The 15,784-nt window shown below is 38.1% G+C and overlaps 1 protein-coding gene across 2 annotated transcripts in view; it reads left to right on the forward strand.

Moving 5' to 3' along the window:
* The window catches only part of glg1a (golgi glycoprotein 1a), a 49,499-nt gene that overhangs the window by 12,754 nt on the left and 20,961 nt on the right, over positions 1–15,784 (forward strand). For both annotated transcript variants that reach the window (XM_023263392.3, XM_023263393.3), the window contains exons 3-10: positions 782–868; positions 4,373–4,588; positions 8,635–8,838; positions 9,477–9,548; positions 9,898–10,084; positions 10,643–10,857; positions 12,631–12,752; positions 14,430–14,531. In XM_023263392.3, the coding sequence (XP_023119160.1) occupies positions 782–868; positions 4,373–4,588; positions 8,635–8,838; positions 9,477–9,548; positions 9,898–10,084; positions 10,643–10,857; positions 12,631–12,752; positions 14,430–14,531 (1,205 nt within the window). The remainder of the gene's footprint in view (positions 1–781; positions 869–4,372; positions 4,589–8,634; positions 8,839–9,476; positions 9,549–9,897; positions 10,085–10,642; positions 10,858–12,630; positions 12,753–14,429; positions 14,532–15,784) is intronic.

Below are 15,784 nucleotides of genomic sequence, written 5' to 3' on the forward strand. Positions count from 1 at the left end.
ACTCTGACACATCTCCAAAACTGCTCAGGAGCAGCGCAGGGAACACAACAGAGCTAAGGTATTCACCCAGGTTCCACACTCCCTAGATCTAAATCTTATTGAGCATCTGTGGGATGTTCCAGGATAAGCCTGATCTAGGTAGATCCCTCCCTGCAACCCACAGGACCCACAGAATTCACTGCCACCATCCCGGTGCCACAGGACATCCCCACAGGTCCTGTGTCCATGCCCCACTGGGTCAGAGGAGCTTTAGCAGCATAAAGGAGACCAACACAATATTAGGCAGGTGGTCATAATGTTATGCCTGATAGGTGTATGTAACTGCTGGTTTCTGATATCTTGGACCTAAGTTTCCTGTTGATGAGCTGGTCAGGCTACTCCATTAGCAGGACACACACATAATAGGGAGGACAAAAGGTGGATATACTCCCCTGTATATTCAGTCTAAAGAAGACTGGATAACACAGTATTCACCAGGATAACCTCACCAAGCTGTACTGCATGTATTGAAGTATACTAACTCAGTGTTTTGACATTAGATGTAATTACAGTTTTTGACACTAATGAGCCAAAAAAGACATGGTAACAATCTTAACCTACAGTACAGATTCTAAAAGACATAATAATTGATTGCTTGAACACAGCTAAAAGTCCTGGTTGTTAGTCTATTTGCTTGTAAAATTCTATTCAGTTCAATTCAACTATTTTCTTGTGCAGTATAATGATTCAGTTAGTTGGTGTCTGTGTAATCCACATTTTGCTTGTATCTTCTGTTCTCCAGCTTCTGTGGAACTACAAGCTGAACCTGACCACTGACCCAAAGTTTGAGTCTGTTGCAGTGGAGGTCTGCAAGACAACCATTTCTGAGGTCAGTCACTACAACCTAACCTCTGCAGTTTCAGTGAAGAATTGTCATTTCAATTACTGTCGGTTCTTGAGAAAAATCAAACTAGCTTGCCACACTTTTCAAATAGATATGCAGGGCTCCAGACAAACTTTTTTCACTGGTCGCGTCGGTGCGACCAACTTTCTCATTTGGTCTCACCTCCCACCTTGTCACAGGCAAAACACATCAATTGCTGAACGTCTGCTTATCAATAGACATTACTATTTACTAATGTTCCTGAAACGCCCCACATTGCAGGCTGCCGCAGCAGTTGCTTGGTAGCTGCGATGCTCAGACAGGTGTGTGACCAAAAGTGACCTTGAAAAAAGTTAAACTAGGGTGTTTTAATATATATTTGTCCAACATATAACTGAGTGATTTTTCTCTACATGCGATCTTTTCTGTGAGCAGAAAAAACAGCCCATGTATACTACCGTGCAAAAATTTGGAGTCACTTAGAAATGCCCTTATTTTTGAAAGAAAACATTTTTTTTTTTCAATGAAGATAACATCAAATGAATCATAAATACAGTCTAGACATTGTTAATGTGGTAAATGACTGTTCTAGCTGGAAACGGCTGATTTTAATGGAATATCAACATAGGGGTACAGAGGAACATTTCCAGCAACCATCACTCCTGTGTTCTAATGGTATATTGTGTTAGCTAATGGTGCTGAAAGGCTAACTGATGATTAGAAAACCCTTGTGCAGTTATGTTAGCATATGAATAAAAATGTGAGTTTTCATGGAAAACACGCGATTGTCTGGGTGACTGAAAACTTTTGAACAGTAGTGTAGGTGTGCTCTGCATTTCACGAGAAGACCGCATTTTTAAGTGTAAATACCACAATACACCTAAATTTAAAAAAAGCACCGCTTTCCACCACTGTGGTAAACACAGTAGCTGCCTGTGCCGGTTAGAGCGACACAAATACGGCTTAGTGATCCTCATGTACTAGCACAATGCAACCACTTTAAATTTTAACTCGCGCACTCTCAACAAAAGGTAGCAGTCTGGAGCCCTGATATGTTTTCAGAGGGCAGCATTTTGAGACAAGTGTAAATGTTTCTAGAAACTGAATAACAGAAAAAATGTTGAATTTACAATATATTGTCTGTTCATTCTTTTTTGATTTAGGTACACAATGTTTTAATACATGATTGTCACTAGAATGTGCATCATTTTACACGTTAACATACAAAGAGACATCATGTTTAAGATGTATTTTAAGTTACAGCTGAATACTTGTAGATTATTTCTAACCTCTAAAGTCCATAAAGTTTCATGCAACTGCTTTCACCTCAAAACAACAGCAGGTTTCCCGGTTTTATTGATATCAGTTTATTTGTTTTTAATTAGGTTTTGTGGCAATATTCATATACAATTTTGTCTAACCCACTTTTTCAGAATCAGAAATACTTCATTGATCTGGAGGGGAAATTGCTTTATAATAGTAATCAAACAATAAACACATAAAATGACTTTAAAAGGAGCTTAACAACTTCTTAATTTTAAAGCATGTGTTTGTAATTGTTTCATTTCCTTTACAACACATTGGCAGTCTTCCAAAAAATAGAAATGAAGAATATTATTCACCAGCCAGGCAGCACATATGCAACATAAAGAAACTGAAAACACAAGCAAATGCATAGAAGGTCGTGAGGACCCGAAACTGACAAATACATGAATCACTCTTTAGTAATGTTGTAAATTGAGGCTTTATTTATTTATTTTTTTTTAATTTTTTTATCTTGGTTTAAGCTATTCCAATTTAGTCATTCCAATGTGACTGAACATACTGGTTATACTTGTACTGATAGCTCTTTACAACATGACTAATAACTTTAGTGTCCTCCAGAGAAATATTTTGAACTTCTCTGTATGATTTACAGCATTTTGTATTTGCTTGTGTGTCTTACACTTGCAGTGTGTCACTTTATATCTTGTAGGTGTTTATTGATTTACTTGTGGTTTTATTTAATTGGAGCATTTTTCTTTTTTCCAATGCAATATTTTTTGGATGATGCTTTTTGTAGATGTTATTTGGAATACTCCTTTACTATTCAGATATCAAGAAGCCTCAATGAAGCAGTTTTCTAAATGCAATCTATATGCTACCTAGGATGTGAAGGTGTTTTTTTTTTCTTAAAACTGCACTAACGAGGGTTTGTTCATTAACTACGAAGCCATATGAATTGAAAACTGACCTTACAGCTTAGTAATAGTATTGTAGTTGGGAGGTTTTGCCTGCCGACAATCAATGCATGTCAGATGCATAAAAAACACCCTTCTGCCACACGTTTCTGATATGAGACAGAGGGTGTCTGTGTCGCCTGTTATCTGTAACTTCCTTAACTGATAATCTGACGTTCACACCGCATGCTGCGATTGGAAAGCTGTGTGACAGAGGAGTCGGCCATATTACTTCTTGTTGTAGCCACCTTTTTCGGATTGGTTAATTAACAATTTGTGGCATTCTTTATGTATTCAACCCAATGCAAAACAGTCAATAATCTTACAATAAAAAATTGTAACAGATGTTCAGCACTGTAAACTGTGGTTCCACTGAACACAGAACATAAGCAAACCATTCAAAGGGGATTCTATAACACTATGCTTCCATTATAAACAATGAAAGTGGCTAACTAGGCGTGACTGCAACTTTTAAAAATACATATGCTCAAATGTTACAAAAGGCTAGTCTTCTATCTATATTTTTATGTGAGATGTACGTAGCCCTTTCACACAGAAATGGGTGATAAAGTATCTATATTTTGATAATTATAATTAAATATTCATTCAAATATCTTATTTTTACTATACAGGAAATGACTGCTTTGTATCAAAGAGGGCTTCCATTACCGTCTTTATTGCCCTGTCTGCATTTATTTGCCAGCACCAGCTGAAGTTTGCTATAGTCTGCAGATGTCAGCTTACTCATAATACATAAGCGCTATAAAAACCCTAGTTTTACAGCACTGTGCTGTACAACAATTGCAATACAACAATTCCAGAATGAAAGCTCACAGTCTTGTTTTACCACAACTGGATACGACATGTTCTCTGCAGGTGAAACTGCTAAAGAAATGTATTCTGCAGCACATCCCCTCCATGTTGGCTGCATACACTAAATGGTACATGTAACCATGGCATATGCAGTGAAACAGACAGTACTTTGTGGAAATAAATGACTAATGGTATATAGGTCTGGCCAAGTTACCTGATCACAAACAAAAATGAGGATTCTTAGGCCTCCCAGTAAGAAAATGACTTAGTTGTACAAACAAGTCAAACACCTAACGTCTAAGTTTGCCAGATCTGTTAAGATATTCAGACAGAGAAGTGTCTTGGTTTCATTTATGCGTGGCTTGAGGTATTTCATGAGTGAATACGGGTGTACTTGTTAACCACCTCTCAACAAGAAGACATTTTAAATAGTTTTCAGTGTTTGTCCATAATGACGCTATTGTTTATCTTTATTCAGATAAAAGAATGTGCAGCAGAGGAGCTGGGGAAAGGTTATCTAGTGTCCTGTCTTGTGGATCACCGTGGCAACATCACTGACTACCAGTGCAACCAGTATATCACAAAGATGACCAGCATCGTTTTCAGTGACTTCAGGCTCATCTGCGGCTTCACGGATAAGTGTCGCGATGACATCAATGCTCTGCACTGCGGTAGCATCAGCACCGGAGAGAAGGTGAGTGGAAGCACATGTCTGACTTTGAAGATATGTCTGACAAGTCATTGCTTTTAGTTTACTTTAAGGTACAGTCCTCCATAAACTATTCTGACTTCTTTGTTTTTTACATTCTTTATATACCAGTAAATTAATATTTAAATTAGTGGTGGGATGTGGTTAAAAAGTTATTCTAATTAATTACAGGTAGTGCTGGGACTTCAATGCGCTAATTTCAATTAATTAATTACAGCAAAAATAATGCATTTAATAAAAAAAAAACACATTTAATTGCACCTTCCTCAGTTCCCTAATTTTTGGCACACCGGTAACACTGATGAATAATCCAGCCAAGTAGGTGGCGGTAATGAGCCTAAAGTGTGTTTGCCAGCCGTGAAGAAGAAGCACAGGAAGCACTGAATAACATCAGCACACTGGTGAACAGTGAAGGAAGACGAAACCGCAGTGAGCTTGTTGTGCAGAAAGTTTTCTTTTAAAAAATCTTCCTGATGGCAGCTTGGATACAAACGTGATTGTGTGCAAATTGTGCAACAAAGAGTTTTCTTATCACCGCAGCGCTTCAAGCCGACAGTATCACCTCAATGCAAAACATGTTGCTTTTAGCACCAGAGCTAATGTTAGCTACGACAGTCCTGATACCAGCTAATGGCGTAGCCATCCCATAATAGACCACTTTTGAAGACATTGAAAGTGCTTGAGTTTACAAAAGGTCTTAAAATGTTAAATATAATTGCTAGAATTGCACTTAAACTTTGCAGTAGCCTGTGAATGTAGTAGACAGATGAACAATGCAGATAAATATAAATGAAACAGACATTTTTGTTGTTAAAGTTATTACTCCATCGAGGCTCCGCTTCATTGGAGGAGTAGTAACTTAAACAACAAAAATATGTCTTTTAAAAACTTGCTTATGTTATGTGCCATACAGTGGAAAAACCAACTAAATCCAGGCTTTAAATAATCAAAATCACTTTTTTCTATATGTCCCATTTTAAATTTTTCATAAATGTTAAATTATGAACATGTATGTCTATTCATTGATCTGTCAACCACAATTTTATTTGAATTAAAAAACTTCACTTATTGTGTCAGATATTGCTATTTGACAAAGGTGAGATTAATCGCGATTAATTACAAAGCCTTTAATTAATTAGATTAAGACTTTTTGTAAACTCAAGCACTGTCAATGTCTTCTAAAGTGGTCTATTGTGGGCTGGCTACACTGGTGCCGGTACCAGGACTGTCCTAGCTAAGGTATGGTGCATTGCCCCAGAGCTAATTTGCATAAAGTAGTTTCATTTATGCAAATGCGGCGCAGAGAACGGAGGCCCGACTCATCGCAAAACTTTCATTAAACATCTAAACTAGCCATCGTTGAACTAAAACGAGGACAGATTCAGCAGCTTGTTTCTCGCCTCAAATGCTTTCAGGAATACATTTTGCTGAACAGTTTTCGTTGTAAAAGAGAAAATGTGCCACCAAGCCGCCATGATGGTCTGATTTTTTTGGTCTGATTTTCTGCGCTGATTGCGACCTATGTATCTTCTTCGTGGCTGATGAACAGACATTAGGTTCATTACCGCCACCTACAAGGCTGGAGTGTGCATCAGTGCTACCGGTGTGCCAGAAATTAGGGAACTGAGAAAAGTGCGATTCAATGTGTTATTTTTTCTGTAATTAATTAATAGTTATTAACACGTTAAAGTCACAGCCCTAATTTAAATACATATATATTTTACATTTTTTCAAATCAACCTACAATCAATAACCCATAAAAGTAAAATATGTTTCAATTATTTTTGGGGGGCAAATTTATTAAAATTGAAATCTGTCATGTACAAAAATATGTAAACCTTTGATACAATACCTTGTAGAAGCCCTTTTGGCAGTCATTATAGCATCTCTTAAAGCCAGTCCAGTGTTGTCTTGACTGTATGCTTTGGTTCACTACCACACTAAAAAGTGAACCATTGCCAAAGACCTCTTTGTAGCAGCATTCACTTTTTTTTGCAGTTCTGACCAGACATCTCCCTGTTACTGAGAAGTATCCCCATAGCATGAACTTTGAGCTCTGCCCAAATAGTTCAGTTTTTTGACTCATGTAATCAGAAAATGTATTTACTCGTGCTCTCAGTTTCCAAACTTGAAAGACAGTCATGTGTTGTTCACTACAGTGGCGTCTGTCTAGCTGACTGATGGAGTGCTGATGGTTGTCCTTCTAGCAGGTTTTCCCAACTCTACAGAAGACTTCCTCTGATAGAGTGGCTGTTGGCTGATTAACAATGATGATGAATGACAGTCCAGCCAGTCTGGCCTTTGTGTAGGTCTGACCCGGCTCCGGCAGTTCAGTTGTTTATGGTATTTACATAATTGACAATCAGCTGATGTTTACCAGATTTTGTGTTGGATCTCATGAACCCTCATCCTTGCTTCCACTGAAATTTCAAAAAACTACATTCAAAGTGTGACTCAGCTAAAAGGACAGAAGACATGTTTGACAGCAGTTTGTCAGTGAGCAGAGCAAACACGTTTTGCCATTGCTGAGCCAAGTTAACCCTCATAAGCCTGTTAGGCACACAGTTATTATGGGATATCATGTTGGCACAGTTGGAAATCGGAGCAATTTATTTTTTTTGTCAGCGGCAGTCGGTTTCATTATCAAGAATTTGTCATGGCAGCTCATTTCTGTGTGCTGGAGCTGCTCAGAGTGCAGATTAAGCTGACCATGTTGATGATATATTTATGACATATTATATTTATTATTTATATTTATATTATTTATATATATTTATATTTTGACATATATTATATTTAGACAGAGCTGACCTCCGTTCTATTGGCTGTATACACACTGGAAAAATTTGAGACTTTGACAAATTTATTGATGAAGTGCAAGTAGATGTGATGCTAAAATATGAATAGTTGAGTACAGTCATGTGCATTTATTTATTTATTTTTGTTTGTTGGTACAACAAATGATAAATCTTGAATTTTTTGATCTGTAAAAAGTCAAAAACTCAGTTACGTAAGAAAGTTCAAAGAAAACAACTTTTTAAGTTTAGAACTTCATATTAAAGTATTCTATGTTACGTTTTGAATTATTATGACATGAAACTGTATGTGGTTCAGAAAATATCACTAGCTAACTTCTGCAATATAAATTTTTTGTTAATGTGTAATATATTTACAAATTGATACACTGAAGGCCAAAAGTATATATTTTTTTGTTTTTATGATCGCTATCAAAAATTGGATTAAAACGATCAATCAAAGATTGTCTTTTTTGATTAATCATTTTAATCCAATTTTGTTCTTTCTTTGTGTTCCATTGGGAATAAACTTGAAAAATAGTGCCCAGATTAGCAGAGTAGAATTTTGTAGTTTCATTTGGAGAATTGCTTTGAAACTCCAGAAATACTTGGCTGAGACTGTGTAGCAATATTTCTGTTTCTGTGGTACAACTTGTCATACATGTTTAATTTGTTTTGAAAATGCAGTAAACAAAATAACTTTTTTCATTTTTGTAACCAAATACTTCGTACTAAGAAGTATTCTTTGTTATGCTTTGTAATATTGTGACATGTAGCTTCATGTGGTGCAGAAAATAGCACTTTTTGACTTCTGCAATATCAATTCTTTTGTTAATGTGTTTAAAGATGGGACTTTTCATAATGGCCTTGTTTAACTTTTATTTACCTCATCTATGTTCAGAGACTATTTGATCTTCTAGTCCAGTGTTGCAGATTCTGAATCAATGACGTGATTAGAGACAACAGTGCAAATTTCAAACCGGTTTCTTTGCTTGTCCCTGAAATACTGTTGTTCAAACATAACTACAAATTTCAATGGGCATAAAAAAAACGATATAAGAATTTCAAGCAAACCAAAGATGGTTGAGCAGAAGCCGCTGATGATAAGATGGAATGACCCATCGTTGAACTTTTTCTATAACTGTTGTCTTAAAGTGAATCCTTATTGTACCCAAGCTGAGTGACACTGACTGAACTGTACCTGCTGTAACTGTGTAAACGTCACTCTCTGTGCAGGACATCCACTCACAGGGTGAGGTGATCGCCTGTCTGGAAAAAGGTTTAGTGCGGGAGGCCGAGGAGCAACCAGGGGCGCATGCCATCAAGGACGACTGTAAAAAGGCCATCATGAGAGTTGCCGAGCTCTCCTCTGATGACTTTCACCTCGACCGCTACCTTTACTTTGCCTGCAGAGAAGACCGAGAACGTTTCTGTGAACATGTGAGAATTTGCTGACAGTTGAATACACATCTACATGTGTACAGTTTTTACTCAGTTGCTGACCGATTTCTTTGATGAATCTCTCACCGTGCCATCTACATCCTTTCTATTCAACTTAGCACTAATGTATGTCATACCCTTCAAATGCTCATTTCCTCCAATGCTTTTTCTTTATGTGCCTATGTCATGATTTGCAATGTTTACCAATTGTCTAAATTGAGAGGAAAGTTGGTTTTCTTATCTGTCATCTTTATAGCTCTTTACATTGATCTTCAGCTTAGTTTTCAGCTTCGAAAGCGTTAATTTTGGCTTTGAGAAACCTACGGATGTGCTGGGATACACCTCTAGATCCTTGTTACAATTTCACTATCACAGTGGTAACAACAGCAGACTATCTCCTAATTACTAACCCCTCACTGCAATTCATTCATCTTCTCAAGAAAAAAAAGAGAAGAAAAAAGTTGGATATTAAAATGTATTTAATGAATGGCTATTAATGCCAGAGGTCATCTTACCTATTCTTCTTTAAAGTATCAGCCATCCATGCAACATGAATGTGATTCTGAAATTTTGAATCTCATAAATGCAGCAGTAAAAGAGCAGTAGTTAATGGACTGTTGTGTGTCTTGATTTTTCAGACGTTGGCTGGGGAGGGAAGAGTTTACAAATGTCTCTTTAATCACAAGTTTGAGGAAGCCATGTCTGAGAGGGTGAGTACTGTTCACTTCAACTGTTAAGTGTTTAAAACCTGATAGATGAAGCTTAATAATTTTTTTTTATTTTATTTTTTAATCGTAACTAAGTGGCTGTTGGGAAGTACCAGTAAAAAATGTATTAAATCCCTAGGTTAAACGTTTGACAATATCTTGCATTAATACACAGATTGCTAGGAGAGTGCTTGGAGGGCACAATAAAGGCAATGTAACATGGTTTAAACATTACCATTGAAGTCAGTGATGAAATGTCATCTTGTTGTAGCCCAGAAGTTGGACTAAATACCTGCTCAGGCATGCTGTATACTGTATTGTACCATGATGATGACTGTGGCTGTGTCTTCAGTGTCGTGAGGCGCTGACCACCAGGCAGAAGCTGATTGCTCAGGACTACAAGGTGAGCTACTCACTTGCTAAAGCTTGCAAGTCAGACCTGAGGAAGTACCGCTGCAGTGTGGACACCAATATGCCCAGAGCCCGAGAAGCTCGCCTGTCTTACCTCCTGCTGTGTTTGGAGTCGGCTGTACATCGAGGTAAGCAGAATCAACTTTCTCTGTCAGTCACTCTTAGTTAAACCACTGATATATCTGTCTTTAACTGATTGTCTGACAGTCAGAGGCCAGTCTGAGTCCAGTTACCTGTCAGACACTAGTCTGCTTTCACTTGTGATTTATTGAGGTCTCAACTACACTATCAACCTCACACCTTTATGTCCGTCTTTATAAAATGTTGCCTTCTTCAAGAAAAGACTTCTTCTATTGCAAGTAACAGTGAAAAAGTTATATACATTTTTTATTAATTAAAAAGTTTGGATTCAAAATTCATTCTTACAAAAATAAGAAACAGTTATCTTAATGTAAATATTTTCAAAAATATATAAAGTTAAGTTTCAGATTTAGTTTATCTTTTTCATAAAAAGAGTTGCACAGACAATTCATTCTGCATCATTCTAAATGAACCTCATCTTGCTAATTTTGTCAAAACTGTAAAAAGGAAATGCCATAGTAAGGAAAGCTTCATAATGTGAAATTCACTTCATCAACCTGAACAAGCTGCAGCTTAGTGAGAGCATTTATATGTGTGTATTTCAGGTCGTGTGGTCAGTGGTGAGTGTCAGGGTGAAATGATGGATTACAGGCGGATGCTGATGGAGGATTTCTCTCTGAGTCCTGAGATCGTGCTGCATTGTCGCAGTGAGATTGAAGGTCACTGCTCCGGTCTGCACCGCAAAGGGCGAACTCTGCACTGCCTTATGAGGGTCGGTCGGGGAGACGAGGGAGCCATTGAGCCCAACTGTCAGAAGGCAGTGAGTTGAAAATCAGTCTTTACTGTGTTTTTTTCAGTATGCTATGAGGAAAAGTAAAATTTATTTCCAGTCAATATGCACAACACGCAAAGTATGGGATATCGTAATCCGCATTTCTGGGATGGAGAACCTCTATAAATACCGCAAAACAATGTGCTGGTGTATCTTTAATCATAGTTATGTCTGTCTAATGCAGCCACATCTTTTGAAACACACAAATATTTTTAATATTATATATTAAAAATAAAGTTCCACAAATATTTCATGATGATATTTGAGACTGTCTAAAATTTTAAGGGTGTCTCAAAACTTTTTTCCACCGCTGTAGTTATTAGCATTGGTGTCCAGCTTTCCCACTGTTGTTATTTCACACATCTTCAAAGACCACATTAGGTGATGGTAAAGTGTGAACTGATAGCACCACGCTTGATTTGCTGGGAAGAAGACCAGAATAGCTCTGGTCTATTCTCTTCAGCCCCTCCTCTAGTTGGTTGGATATAGTGTCTGCCATGTGCCTGTCTGTGAGATCAGATGTGTACTCTCTGCCCAGGCTCCTTTATTGGTTGGCTGTCTAGCACTTTGGTTCTATCACGTGCTACCTGGAAGGAGGTAGAATCCAGCTGCCTACCTTTGCGGATTTAGAGGCTGCGGGACTTGGCAAGTTTTGCTTTCATCCTGGCCCAGGGAAGCAGTTGTTCGAGTCTCTTAAGCAGCCTCGCTGTACATACGGCTGTCTGCAGTAAGGTTATGTCATCCATGAAGCAGTGAATGGATGGCAATCGTTGGCCTGCACTATTGCGCACGTCTCTGACCATTGTCCTTGCGTCGATCAGAATGATCTCGAAGGAGGCAGTGAAGAGGTTTAGTGAGATGGAGCAAACCAATGCTATTCCCCTGTTGCAGTTGTGTAGTTCTTTAGTGAGTGGCATATTTTCACATCTGCATAGCAGCTCTCTGATGTTCTTGACACAGGCAGGCAGGTCGAAGAAGTCCAAGACAAATCTTTGGTGTGGAACCAATCAGTATGCGTTCTCCAGATCAAGCCATACTGCATGGAGGTCTTTCAGCCTGTCTTTATCAGCCTGTGGACACCTTTTGTTCCCCTGGTGTTGTCTCAAACCTCTGAGTGTTCTTTCCTTCGTGCATCCACAAGCACACAACCAGAAAATCTTCTCTGTCGCCAAGTACCGCTCTAGTTGTTTCTGTAGTATCCGTCCTGATTGGTCCTTCTTTTATCCCATTTCTCAGAGGGCTGCTGGGCAGTTTCTTCCTTTCCATGCTCTTAGTTGAGTTGGGATAGTCCTCCACTGGACCTGTGGGAAGGGTAACTAGCCCACCCACACTTTGTGCAGTCAGACACTATGGCTGGGGACATCCAAAAGAAATGCTTAATTCTGCATAGCGTATAATCATTTTGGTGCAATTACACTTTTGCTGCATTGCTTCTGCCTGTATTTTGAAAAACTGAAACAATTTAGACTGTTTGCTTTGCCATATCTGAGCCTTCAGATAAACAAGCCTTTGTTCATCTGGCAGATTCAGTCTGTACCTTTTGAAAAGCTGTTTTCAAGAGTAATCTTTATTTCAAATGTTCCCAGACATTGAGAACCGATTCTCGATCCAATAGCACCCTCAACTTTATGTGACTATCAGCCGTAGATAATGCTTTCCTACATTACCCAAAATTCATTATAGCACTAGAGGATAGGTTCTAGTGTGGGCTGTCTGTTTGTGTTAGATTCTGTTGTAGATGTTATTGTTTTTTGTCCTCAGCTCCAAACACTGATCCAGGAAGCCGACCCAGGAGCCGACTATCGCATTGATCGGGCGCTTAACGAGGCCTGTGAGTCTGTCATCCAGACAGCATGCAAACACATCCGCAACGGAGACCCTATGTGAGTCCTGCTCTACTGACTGTTACATGTAGGGATGGGTATTGTTAAGATGTTAACAGTACTAATATTCTTACTGATACTGCTCATCGATCTGGTACTTTTATTGTTTCGTTTTTTAAATTTTTTTTAAGAAAAAATATTTGCATTACATACTGTAATGTGATAATTGAAATGTAAAATAAATAGAATTTTTTTTTTACAGCAAATTACTTTATAGACCAGGACTCCAAACTAAATTTTTTCACTGATGCTGAAGCAGTGGTAAATGGTCTGTATTTATATAGCGCTTTACTATACCTGTAACGATACCCAAAGCGCTTTACATTATACATCACATTCACCCATTCACACACACATTCACACACTGATGGCGGAAGCTGCCATGCAAGGTGCTAACCACGACCAATCAGTAGCAGTTAGGGGTTCGGACATGAGCTCTCCAGGCCAGGATCGAACCGGTAGCCCTCCGGTTACAAGACGGCCACTCTACCCACTGAGCCATGCCGCCACTGGTCGTGCGACCAGCTAAAAAAAATTGGTTGCACCATCCACTTTGGTGCAAGCGAAACTCTATTTTTAAAATAATCAGGTACAGACCTTTTTATCTTTGGAACACACGCTAAATAGTTTGTTTTACACACCAGGCAGAGGAAGACTGACAGGGCCATAGAAGAAATAAAAGTACTACTTTCTACCATTATGGCTAACGCATACCTACACCAGTTAGTGTGACACTAAAACAGCTTAATGATCATCATGCCTCAGGAAAGTCTAAAATCATCAGCTAGAATGTTGGGTGTTGGACATAGTTGTGTGTTCCAACAAGACAGTGACCCAAAACATGCATCATTAGGGGTAAAGAAATGACTAAATCAACCTAGAATTAAGGTTCCAGACTTGTCTTTTCAAAATCATGGTTTTAAACCCATCAAGAACCCGCAGACTGTCAGAAAGTCAACAAATTTAGTTGAACTGCACCAATTCTGTTAAGATGAGTGGTCAAAGATACAACCAGAAGTTTGCCAAAAGCTTTAAGACAGCTACCAAAAGTGCTTAGTTGAGGTGAAAAAGGCCAGGGGACATTCAGCTACATGTTAGTGATGCTGTATGTATATTTGTGACCCTGCAGATTTTTTCATATTTCCAGAAGAGCTACAATAAATCTATGAAAGAACTAAACTGCATGATTGTTTTGGTGACAAAGACACATGGGGTTCACTGATTTCATCATAGGAAATTAAGAGTTATAAGAATCACAGGAAACTCAAGACTGCCATGACATGCAGGTCTTTGCAAGTGTATGTAAACTTTTGCTCATGACTGTATATATAGTTCAGTTTGTTCTAGTTTTTCATTTTCTGTTGTCCAGTGTTTTACTGGTGTGACATTTGTTAGACTGCACTGACAACTGTCCAAACTTTCAGTAAGAGGGATGAAGAATAAATATGACTCTGTGATTTAGCCTGCTGTAACCACCCAGATTGTAAATCTCAATCAAAAAAAGAATGCAATGTAATTCAAGTCTACTGTGGGAATTTAAATGTCTGTGAAAATAGAATGTTCTGCACGTTTCATTAAAGATGGGTCATTACTGTATTAAGACAAAACAACTCAACATTTTATATTGATCTGCTTTCTGGATTAGATGTGAATATATTTGTGTTGCTGATCCCGTAGGATCCTGTCATGTCTGATGGAACATCTGTACACTGAGAAGATGGTGGAAGACTGTGAACAAAGACTGTTGGAGCTGCAGTACTTCATCGCCAGAGACTGGAAGTAGGTCCTCCCATCATTTATTCCCAGGCTGATTTAACAATAGAGATGACAAGAAACTTTGGGTCACAGTGACTAAGTTCATATTATTTTTTCAGTGAACTAAAGTTTATTGTGTTCATTTCTTGATGATATTTTTGCTCTTATTCTGTTTAATGCATTTTAAAGTTAGCCTACTGTGAGACTTCTGTTATTTTCTAACAGAATTTAGAGAAATGAAAACATGGATTAGTTTGTTCATTTCCTGCATATGATTCTTTTTACATTTAAAATGTGTTTCAATCAACATACTAGTGCAACTCAAAAAAATAGAACGTTGTTGAAATAGTTTAGTGTTTTACGTCAATTATTTAATCAAATAAAAAAATGAAAAGACTTGTTACATATAAAGTGAGGTATTTTAAGTCTTTTCAATTTTGTTTTTGATAATTACCGCTTATACCTCACAAAAAATCTGTATTCCAGTATCTCAGAATTGGTGCATTAGACTATTTCCCAAGATCAAACAAAAAAAAAGGAAATTTCACAAAGTAATGCATAACTTTAATATACACTCAATACTTGGTTGGGGCTCCTTTACCAAGAGTTTCTGCATCAATGCAGCATGGCATGGAGGAGATCAGCCTGTGGCACTGCTAAGGTCTTACTGAAGCCTAGGTTGCTGTGATGGTGGTCTTCAGCTTGCCTGTATTTTTAGATCAGATGTTTCTCATCATCCTCTTGACAAAACACCATACGGGGTTCTATGGGGTCAGGTGAGTTGGCTGGCCAGTCAAGCACAGTAACATCATGGTCAGCAAACTACTTGGCAGTAGTTTTGGGTCTGTGGCCATATGCTAAATCCTGCTGGAAAAGGAAATCATCATCTCTATAAAGCTTGTCAGCAGATAGAGGCTGGAAGTTCTCTAAAATCTCCTGGTGGATGCTGCGTTGACTTTGGACTTGATAAATCACCGTGGACCAACACCAGCAGATGACATTTTCACCTTCACCCTCTGTGGCCTTCCTTACTTGTGGAGGGTGTCATGATTGTCTACTGGACAACTTTCAATTCAGCAGTCTTCCCCATGACTGTGGTTGTGTGTACTGCACTAGACCAAGAGATGCACAGTATTTGGATTAATTGAATCATACTTTACTCAAACTGGAAATTAAATATTTAAATTTTTTAACATACTTGAATCTTGATTTTCATGAGCTATAAGCCACAGTCATCAAAATTCAAGAAAGAAAAGTTTTGTTACGTTTCCCTTTAA

Source organism: Amphiprion ocellaris, chromosome 3 (genome assembly GCF_022539595.1).
Source record: "Amphiprion ocellaris isolate individual 3 ecotype Okinawa chromosome 3, ASM2253959v1, whole genome shotgun sequence".
In the NCBI taxonomy this organism is placed as follows: Eukaryota; Metazoa; Chordata; class Actinopteri; family Pomacentridae; genus Amphiprion; species Amphiprion ocellaris.